The sequence below is a fragment of the Rhododendron vialii genome, chromosome 4a (assembly GCF_030253575.1).
Source record: "Rhododendron vialii isolate Sample 1 chromosome 4a, ASM3025357v1".
Lineage (NCBI taxonomy): Eukaryota > Viridiplantae > Streptophyta > Magnoliopsida > Ericales > Ericaceae > Rhododendron > Rhododendron vialii.
In genome coordinates, this window is record NC_080560.1 from 3,871,946 (window position 1) to 3,882,738 (window position 10,793).

Sequence of the window (10,793 nt, forward strand, 5' to 3'; positions counted from 1 at the left end):
TCTCGGATCCACAACAATAATTGGAATCGCTCGTTCTGTAAAGCTCATCCAGGACTTCATCCGCGCGAAAAATTAGCTTGATCGAAAATCGATTTGTGCATGAACAAAACAGATTTGACAAGGAAAATGGGGCAGCAAAAAATAATTTGAAACTTACATGCTCATTTTTCTTCCCTTGTACAAATTGAACTAATTTGTCATGTACCTATAAAAAGCTAACGTTTTACGAGAATGACGTATTCGGCGAGCGATACAAAATGAATGACTCCGATCATACCAACTGAAACGATTCCGATTCTGGACCGGACTGGAAAAAAAAAAACCTGGGCAGGAGCTCTGTCCACGTTTTTTTTCTCTGTCCTTTCAGAAGATAGAAAAGAGTATATCAACCAACTGATGTCAGTGCTTACCAAACCCTTCAATTTTCTTTTGCCCCATTGCTATCAATTAGTCCTTCCACTTATATGCAGACAGTCAGAAAATCATGCAACACGATGCCACTCAAAAGGTCAGTTTCTCTCAACTTGAGTTGTCCATTTCGCCTTTTTTTTTTTTTTTTTGGTAAAATATTTCACCTTTTTTTGTGTGTTATTAATAGTCCAAGGAGGAGTTTGTAAGCTAAAGAAAATTCTAATTGACCAAGAAAAATTTGCAGGGCTCCAAATTAAAGCAAGGAAGTGATATTCTGGACCAGAACAAGTGCCGTTGCCCCCACCAAGTATCCAGAATCACTTTCATAAAGGTCTTGTATTGTTAGTGGAGCTTTGAAAGAAAGACTCTGTAGATACAAGTTGAACCATTATTGATGATGATGGAGGTTGGAGTAGAAATGGGGTAAACTTAACGCACGGGTCTTTTGGCGTAATGGGTATTTTCTGGAAAGGGCAGGGGGGGGGGGGGGGGGGGGGGGGCAAAAATGTCGAAACGAATAAAAGTTGGGATATGACGAGACCCTGAAATCAGCACTAAGCCAAGAGAGGCATGGATTTTGTGGGGGAGTGTTGCGACATTACCTTGCTGTACATCGAAACAGGTATACGTAATTTGATGCATCGAGCTTTTTTAAAACGACGTCGTTTTATTTTTTTTTATGCACAACACGGAATTGTCCACCGCGTGTCTGGATGAATGATCAACCCCGAGAGCCAACAACCTTCTCTAGTGGATCTAGAAGAGCCTTAAATTGTTACAAATACACCAGATTCTTAGGCCCAAGCCTGGATTTGAGAAAAAACAAGTGATGAACCCAACCCATTATATCTCGAGTCGAGCTCAAATAGCCTATTACTCAAAACCAATCCTATCAGACACAAGGCTTTGGGGCATGGCCCAAGAGCTCCCCAGGTTCAAACATCAATTCAGGACCCAACCTAACCTACATTGGCATGCTATTCTTCTTTCTGATTGTTTTCTCGTGGGAGAAAAACTTCTTCTATGGATTCTTCTTTCTATTTTCCAAAACTGAAATGGTAGAACGGGGCGACAGTTTGTAACAGTTTTTCTGGACGTGACCATAGAAACTTTAACCTTTCGGGACATGGAAGAATTTTTTAGATGCACATATTTGTCTGGGGGAGGATTGGAGCGTGGCCATGCGGGTCTTTACTCTTTTTTTGAACGGTGAAAAATGATTTTATTAATTTTTGAATGTAAATACGAAGATTAAAAGGAGCAAGGAGTAGGACAACTTACCAACAAAAGGGAGTAGGACAGCAAGTGTCCATCCGAGACCCAAGCCTTTGATTGGCAATGTATCAACTAAAGAGGCACTCCAAGGAACAGATCCCAACACCTAAAAGGCCTTAATACCTAGATATAAAATAATAAAACGCAAATGAGACGCAACCCAACTCCAAAAAAAAAGGCCTAGAAGCCCAAGAGTCTTTATGCCACAAACAATAATTCAATTCGATTCATTTTCAATTGAATCTTGCTCTAACTTCTGTAGGGGCTATTACTTCCTGGGTTACAACTTTTTCAGTTTCTCGTGGAAAGCTTTTAGATTTGTGAAGAAATAAACGAAGTCAAGCTTAGAAATAGCATAACTAAATTATGAAGAGGAACCAATACTTAATGCAGCAGCAGCCCATCGACTCGTTAACAATTAGTCACTCACGAATTCCTACATCCCATCAAGAACTACAGGGTCACGGTCGAACAATCAAAATTGAAAGACACGAGGGGTGACGTTAATTACATCTAGTATCGTTCGATGCACGTTAGCTAGATACGTCGGACAACTCCAAAATGTATATTATGTACTTTTTTGTATTTTGTACGTATAAAATGTGGTCGTTGTCTAATCAACTCTGAGAAGCCCTGAATAACGGTCTTGGTCCAGAAACAGCCCTAATTTTACCGCCAAATCAAATGCTATGCTCTCTCCCACTTCCCTCCACCTCTCTCCTACCCCAACAACCCCTCACCTCCACCTCAAAGCCCTACTCCTCTCCAAATCCAAACCCAACAATTACCCACAAAACTCCCGCAATCCGTCTCCCTTTCTCTCTCATCGTCGCGCCGATGAAACCCGCATCGTGGGCCCCTCCTGTTCCATTTCGCCGGTCCTTTTGACGCCGTCCGATGATGAATTGGACGTGGAGTTGGGGCGGCTTCTGGCGCTGCTGCCGGAGGAGATGCGGCGGAGGGTCAGCGAGCACCCGGAGCTCCACCAGCTGATTGAGGTGGTTATGGACTTGGGACGGAGGCCCTTGGCCCGGTTTCCGATGGGTGACTTTGTTTTGTCCGAGTATCCTATCTCTGTGGACGATCTTGCACATGCCACTTCGATGGTCAGTGTGTTTGATTCTTGCCCACCACTTGTTTGACAAATTGCGTTGGGTTTCTAACTATTAAGAGAAGGGAGAATTAGGCCACCAGCTACCTTCCTAATCTGATGTGCTAAAATTATCAAAAATTCTAAAACCACATGCATCTTTACATACACAAATGCGCACACACTCACATTTAGCAAGGGCCATTGGTGCATTTGTGTGTGGCACTAGCATTGTAACCAGACTTTTTCAAGTGCCAACATGTTTGTTCATCAACCATTGGATGAATCATATTCCCATTTTTTGCCCTTACTATTTGAAAATAAAGAAACTTTTTTAAAAAGTTGAAGGGTAAGAGCATCTCCAATCCTGGGCATTTTTTCTACCCGAACTCATCATTTGAGTAAAAATCTAGAAATCCATCTGCAAGGGCATACCCTTTTTGAGTTTTATCATTTTTCTTACCCAAATGAATGGAAACCCTTTTTCTCAACACCTCTTTTCATTTTCCTATTATTTACAAATGTGCCGTTTTGACACAAATTTTGGAGGGAAAACTTAAAATTCAATACATTTGGTAAAAATAAGATTTCAGCATTGGAGAAGGCAATAGGCATACCGAAATGGAGTTTTTACTCACATTTTTACATGACTGTGGACCAGGAAAAAAAGAGGCCAGGGCTGGCGATGCTGTAAATGTTGAAAAATTGTATACTTGTAGGTGCAATCATTGCATCCCTAAAAAAGTCAAAATTGGATAGACAAAGTGGGACGGAGGGAGTTGTCCTATGGAGGAAGTTGTGCCATTTATTGCACTTCATAAAGAATAGATTCAAAATTTTGTTTTACCAATCAACAAATCTCAATTTCTTCTTCTAGAAAAATTTTCAAAGTAATCTAGAATAGAAAAAGTAGAAATATGAAAGATTTTTGAGATATCGGGAATGGTGAAAGTGGACCATTTTCAATGGGATGGAGGAAGCTTTTTTGGCTTCTCTAATGTGAAAAAGAAAACAAAGGTAGGATTAACTTGGTTGTAGAGGAGTAAACTTTGAAGAGATTGCTACTTAGTAGTACCCTCTCATTCTGCAGGTTGGTGACTTTGCCAATGATAATCGGGCAGGCATTAGCAGAACCTTACACCGGATTAGTGCCATTAGAAATCGCAAGGGTTCCATTATTGGTTTGACTTGTCGTGTTGGTCGAGCAGTATCAGGGAGCGCCAATTTGTTGCGAGACTTGGTTAAAGATGGGGCTTCTTTGTTGCTTATTGGGCCTCCTGGAGTAGGCAAAACTACAATTATCAGGTAGTCATTTACATATGCTTACATTTAGAAAGTTTTACTTTTACTTTTCCTTCTCTTTTGGAAGCCATTAAACATGTTCCAGAAAAGATTCTTTTGGTCATGGTCATTTTGACCCTGTATTCTTTTGGGGACTATTGTCATCTTCCACTTCTCGCTTTGCAATTGTTCTTTTCTCTGGTTATAGTGAGTAGGAGCTATTCTCGTAGTCTACGACTTGTGTGTGTTTGACACTATGTAGGTAAACGTTAAAAGTTCGAACAGTTCTATAGCTTCAGTCTAATAACATAGGCTCAACATGATAGTTCTAGGCTTAGTGTAATGAAAAATGGGGTTTTTAGCATTTGAAGGCACTAAGTTACCAAATGTTGTAGGGACATTGCTCGAATGCTTGCAAATGATTACATGAAACGCGTGATGATTGTTGATACATCAAATGAAATAGGAGGGGATGGTGACATACCTCATGCTGGAATAGGTAATGCTAGACGGATGCAAGTAGCTAGCTCTGATATGCAACACAAGGTATGAGCTGGAACATAAACTAAACTTAATCAGCTATTAGAAAGGGGGAAAAAAGCCCAAAAGTAAATCATTGACTTCAGAAAAATAGTTGACTTATATTTCCTTATGTCTACATGGCACGAGGACATATACACGTCAATCCCTTGCTGAATAAAAGGTCCATCTTATTCCTTTTTTTTTTTTCCTCTGTCCATTCAGAGTGCATTTATGCACGGTTCTTCTGATTGTGAGTTTTATATCAACTAGGTACTGATTGAAGCAGTTGAAAACCATATGCCACAAGTTATTGTAATTGATGAAATTGGTACAAAACTAGAAGCAATTGCTGCGAGCACAATTGCACAGCGTGGCATTCAGTTAGTTGCCACTGCTCATGGGGTGACAATAGAAAATTTAACTATGAATCCTTCGCTGGAGATGCTTGTTGGAGGAATACAGGTGAGATAGAATTTGGTTTTGATGTGTGCTTTCTATTTGATATGCAATTTCTAATACATACTTAGAATAAGTGTTACTTCAACTTAGCGGGTTTTACTTTCAGTAATTCTGATACAGCTATACCATTTCTGTTAATTGTTTTTTGTTGGTACCAATGACATGCATGGATCATGTACCAAAACTCATTCTGTGACTCTCTGGGATTTTATGACTATTTGGGTCTGTAATGTTAATTCTCTAGGAGAAGAACGGCTTACTTTGTGATGGCTTGTCACGTTACTTATCTATTTTTCAGAGTGTGACTCTAGGGGATGAAGAAGCAAGTCGGAGGGGTGTTCAGAAAACAATACTAGAGAGGAAAGGTCCCCCAACCTTTAGTAGTGGTGTAGAGATAATTTCGAAGACTGAGCTAAGAGTTCATCGCAATTTAGAAGCAACAGTCGATGCTATTCTTTCTGGTATCTTTTCTTCCTTGTTCAAGATAAAATCCCGGCATTTACTTCTCCCATTTTCCATTTCTTTGTTTATTGTCCTTAACAAGTGCCCATTCCTATTTGCCTAGTTGTTTGACATTCTGTTACTGTTGTGTTGAGGAAGGTCGCTGCCCATACTATGAAGTTCGCAGGATGAACCAAGGATCAGAAGCTAAAACTGTAGAAGGAAAAGCTTTGATTCGCGATTCTTTAGGCAGGGAAAATGACAGTGTGGTTGAATTTACTCTTGGGAAGAATGATGAGACACCTACCCAGTATGAAATCATTCCTGAAATGCCTCAAAGCAAGGGAGAAACTTCTTATGCTGGCGGGGCACCTATTTGTTTGTTTGTTTATGGGGTAAGCCATCATGTTCATTTGATAGTGTCTATTGTCTACATAGATGCCCTCTACTGAGTTTTCTGTTTCGTAAGCTAGGTTGAAATGAGTGTCTCAAAGTTTCTGAATTCGCTGACCTTAGTAGCGGTCCTTGTGGATGGACTTAATGGGAGTATTCAAGAGGATGGTCCTTAGTGTATTTTGTTTGCAGAGGCCAACTGATATAGTTTTAGCTAGGGAAAACAGAAAAGTAAACTATGAGCTAGACTTGTCATAAAATACACTGGAATTTGAACTGTGTAAGGAGAACTGAGAGATGGAGTGTAATTATAGCAGAGCTAGATTAAGTTGAACTTTATAGGCAGCTGATACTTAAGAGTGGAGACTTTCGATATCTTGGTCATTTACTCAGAAAGGTGGACAACTTTTGGAGGATGTGAATGTTGGAATTAGGGAGGGATGGATGAAAGAGATGTGCATCAGAAATGTTGTGTGATCACGGGATAGCAATGAAGTTTTTTTTGAACGGAAGTTAGCAATGAAGTTGAAAGGATACATTTGATAAGCCTGATATAAGATCTGCTATGCTGTATGCACCATGTTAGGTGGTTAGGGAGAATATATTTGCACAATTACTGTAGCTGGACGAGAATATTGAAATGGATGTTGGCATTACAAGAAAATATAAAATTAGAAATAAATCTATCAGGATGAATTGAGATGTGGGACTAATGTAAGACAGTGGCAAAGAAATAGTTGGAAGGCTTATGAGAACATTGATTGGGGCGATAAGGAAGGACATTGTCACAGGCAAAGGTTTCATTCAATAGGCTTATTCAAGAAGTCATGATTAATGCTGGTTTTTAGTTCTACAAGACCTATCAATATCAACTTTCAAAACATCAATGTGATACCATATTATTTCCAGTGGCATCTAGAGAAATAATATCCAATCTTTGATGCCATTACTATGGTGTGTTTTCTCCTGTTTGACTACATTTGAGATCTTATGTCCTCAATTAAACTTTAGGTAATCTTGTCCTTTCTCAAGTGCGGAGCCAAGTGTAGTGGTGTCAAACGACACTGCTGAAATTTGGAACCAAATATAATTGCGACAAAGGTCTGTTGAGTTGAGTAGAATGTTATCATGCAGCCTATGCAGTGAATTCCATCAGGCAAAGAGGAAGGAGGAAAGAATAATTTCTAGATTGAACATATATGATTATAAGCTTCACTCTTCCCCTTCCCAACAAATCTATGTCCTTGTTAAATGCCTTTTTCGGTAGATGGATGCGGAAGCTCGCGAGAATGAACACGCGGGATGGAATTTTTATTGCCTGACTAAAAAGATGAATGTCCAAACTTTTCTTTCAATAACTAGGACAGTTGTCCTTAAATATCATGTTCTTGGGCATTGCTTATTAGGCTGCCACTAGTTCATGTTAAATGCTAATTTTAACATGAATTCAAATTTTGGGCCGTTACTTATTGATTCACATCCTGTTGGTCTTCCTTTAAGCCACATCCTGACTTGGTTGGTCAGTTCAATTTCAATGAGTTTTATGTAGCATGTATGCAATGTGTATGGAACTCATGTGGCAAGCAAAAATTATAGATACCGGAAGAAAGTGTGATGCAAGGGTTCAAACAAGTAAAGATGCATGATGAGGTTAAACTTACTGACAATATCAGCGAAGCAGATGCACTGCTTGCATTGCAGTCCAAGCTCAAGAAGAATCCCGGAATCCAAGATGCTGCTAAATCTCATGCGATACCAATTTATGTCATAAAGGTATTTGCTGACAAATTTTGTTTGGTCTTATGAATCCGTTTCCTTGTTAGTACTTCTTGTATCGAAAATTTTCCTTGTTTGGCTTCTTCTTTCTTCAATGTTTCTTACATTGTACAGTTTTTTTTTTTTTTTTTTTCAGACGATTGCATCACCTCAATTGACCAAAGCCATAAGAGCATTAATTGCTCATCGTGCAGATGGTTTTAAGGATTTTGATTCGGAAGACTGCATAAATCCGTCTCAGAAGGTTGATGCCTTGGAGGTGAAAAATGAATTCTCTCTTGCCGAAATTCTTTATACTCCAGTTGTTTATTTGCAATTGGAAGTTTCCTGCTACATCAAAATTTTTAAGTTTGAACAAGTTGGAAGGTAGAATGCAAATTTAAGTAGATGAGCAGAATCATGATAATGAATGGTGCAGATCAATTACTCCGATTTAGCGCATTGTGGCCATTTCGGAGATTTTTATTATATTTGATGACGGAAAGATGGATGAGTATCTTCTTGATAATTAATGATAGCACATTACCATATGTCCAATCCAAGGTGGTCCTAGAGCATTTTATGGACACTGATGATATCTGCTAGGAAGCGGATGACTGCAAAGGACATGCATATTAGCTCGTTACAGCAAATTTTTCTTTTAACTAAACTCTGTCATACTGGAATGAAATAGGAGACTGGATTTTGGTTTCTTGTAGCCTAAACTTTCCATCTATCTTTGTTTGAGCTTGTTTGTTGCTTGGAACTTCTCAATAATCTTTTTCTCCATATTACAGGAAGCTAGGGTAGCTATTGAGCGAGTGGTAATCCCAAAAGGGCAACCTGTGGAGCTACTCCCTCGGCCACCCAACATCATATTGCTTCAAAAGGACCTTGTTCGCCAATACAAGTTACACTCAAAGAAAATCGGTACAGAACCTGACGAGCATCTTCGTATCTTTCCGTTTCAAAATGCAGGGGACGAAGACGGGGACTCCAGTGGAGGAGACGACGCTGATGGGGAGTTCAATGAATTTTCCAGTCTCAATTCCGATTTGAATGGTTCACCCTACATTGTCAATAGATTGCCTCTTCTGCCTGATTAGGAACTGTGTAATAGTATGAAGACCACTAGTTCTATACACAACTTGTATTTTCAGCTGTGTATCATAACAAGCATCTCAAATCTGTACAAAACTGTATAGGAAAGTTGCTGCTACAAACTTTTAGCTGCTAATGGGAAAGATCCGTTCACTTGATGGTCGTCAATTTGATTTTCCATTTATCGTTGACGTTTTTTTTATATTTGCATAGTATTGATTTTTTTAATAGGCTAAAGAAATTTTATTAATCTCCGAAAGGATACAAAGATTAGAAGGATAAGGGTAACCAAAGGCTACCTGAGACCCAAGCGTTGGCAAGAGACCAACAAAAACCCTAACAACAGTCAAAACGATCCCTGACACCCAATCTACCGCCTCCTCGGAAAGCGCATCAATGCCACCACCGGAAATCGGGGAGTTGCTGCCCCAGAGCGGCACAGACGCCTCACCATTGCTGACCGCACCAAAGCCGCCTCCGGAACCCAGGGAAAATGCCCCTGTTGCTGTCCCATAAACACCATGTGCCTCATCCACCACCGCCGCTGGTACCTTGATGCTGCCGCCCACAAAACCCCAAACTGCCGCCATTGTCCGCCAAAACGTACGGAAAACATAAAAGGATATGCCGAGCTCGAGGGATGAGGGGGCCTGTCGTGCCTCGAGGCAAAGCAAAGACCTGTTGTGTTCTCTATATGGGACCCATCCTGGGTCAAAAAATGTGATCCGCGCGTTGTCTAGATCATTTTTTGGGATCCAAAACGGGTCCAAAACGAATTTGTGCATGCGGGTACGGATTCCATTTCGTTTCTTTGATAAAAGTTTGTGTGAATGCCTGGACAGTTATATGTTAACACGTGCACTTTGACTGACAGATTATGGAGTGCCGACCCAGAAAACAATATCCACTGACCCAAAAAACAATATCCACTGACCCAAATCCACTTAATCAAAACAAATTGGATTTGGATACAAATAGTTCTAAGCACTTTTCCTAGTGTGTTGATAATAGATACAAGTCTGATAAAGAGAGACGGGGATAAGCGCCTTACAAGTACAAGTCTTTAGTTACATTCTATTACGAGCACAAATTCTTTGAGTTACCCTCTCCGCAAACGAAAGCTTGCAACAGGAGGCCCGATTGAGGATGCAGTTAAGCGAGCCAAGATTGCGATTAATGAGATTAATGGCTTCTAAATTATTTTAAGAAAAAGTAAAACGATGTAGATTTTTTATTTTTATTTTTGGCTCTTGGTACTTCTAACGAATGTTGTGCTTTTCTTCTGCTGGCGGCAACCCCTTTTTTCTTAAAAGCACTACTCATCTGCATAACCGACCCAATTTGATAAAGTCAAAAGCATTTTATTAATTGAGCATTGCATTTGGTCAATTTCTAAATAATTCTGTGGGTGGGTGCCCAAATTACAAAAAGAGCAAAAGTCAGTCACTTTTTTTTTTAGTTTTATGATGATTATGCGTCGATTCGAGATTGGCACAATAACTCTTTTATCTCCAACCCCATGTAATATAGTAGAATAATGTAAGACAAAAGAAAAGAGCGATAAAAGTTGAATCTACGACTACATGAACTTCGGACGACCATGTATCTCTTTTCTTTTCTTTTTCTTTTTTTTTGGGTCATATTTTATTCATCAACGAGATTGGAAAAGTTGGTAAGTTTAGTATGTTAGTTTACAGGGGGGGTCCAGAAACTGTCCATAGCCTTAAACCCCGCACACGCCCCTCGCGGGGCTCGAACCCTTGCCTCTACTGAAGGAGGGGGTGAACTTACCATTTAAGCTAGCATGGCAGTTCGACAACCGTGTATCTACTTGAGCTAAATTGCAAATTCTAATTTGTTCCCCGCATGTCAAAGTCCATTGCATGACTCTCCAAGAAAGATGAAGATATACCATTTATTGGGTCACCAGCCAAATTCATCATCGCCTATCCAGCGCGTTTCACGCTTAACAGAAGAAAAAAAAAAAAAAAACTCTCGGCGACAATATTGTAGTGCGACTATATATAAGTCGCGATTAAGAAAAAGGGACATGGAAAATATGGAA

The 10,793-nt window shown here is 39.8% G+C and overlaps 1 protein-coding gene across 1 annotated transcript; it reads left to right on the forward strand.

Annotated features, from left to right (window-relative positions):
- Positions 1-2,286: 2,286 nt before the first annotated feature.
- Positions 2,287-8,896, forward strand: LOC131323384 (protein SEEDLING PLASTID DEVELOPMENT 1). The gene is made up of 9 exons (XM_058355142.1): positions 2,287-2,792; positions 3,867-4,081; positions 4,453-4,603; positions 4,850-5,041; positions 5,337-5,499; positions 5,639-5,874; positions 7,469-7,645; positions 7,785-7,907; positions 8,425-8,896. Exons 1-9 carry the CDS (start codon positions 2,376-2,378, stop codon positions 8,731-8,733), a joined length of 1,983 nt encoding a protein of 660 aa, XP_058211125.1. The 5' UTR covers positions 2,287-2,375; the 3' UTR covers positions 8,734-8,896.
- The last annotated feature ends 1,897 nt before the right edge of the window (positions 8,897-10,793 follow it).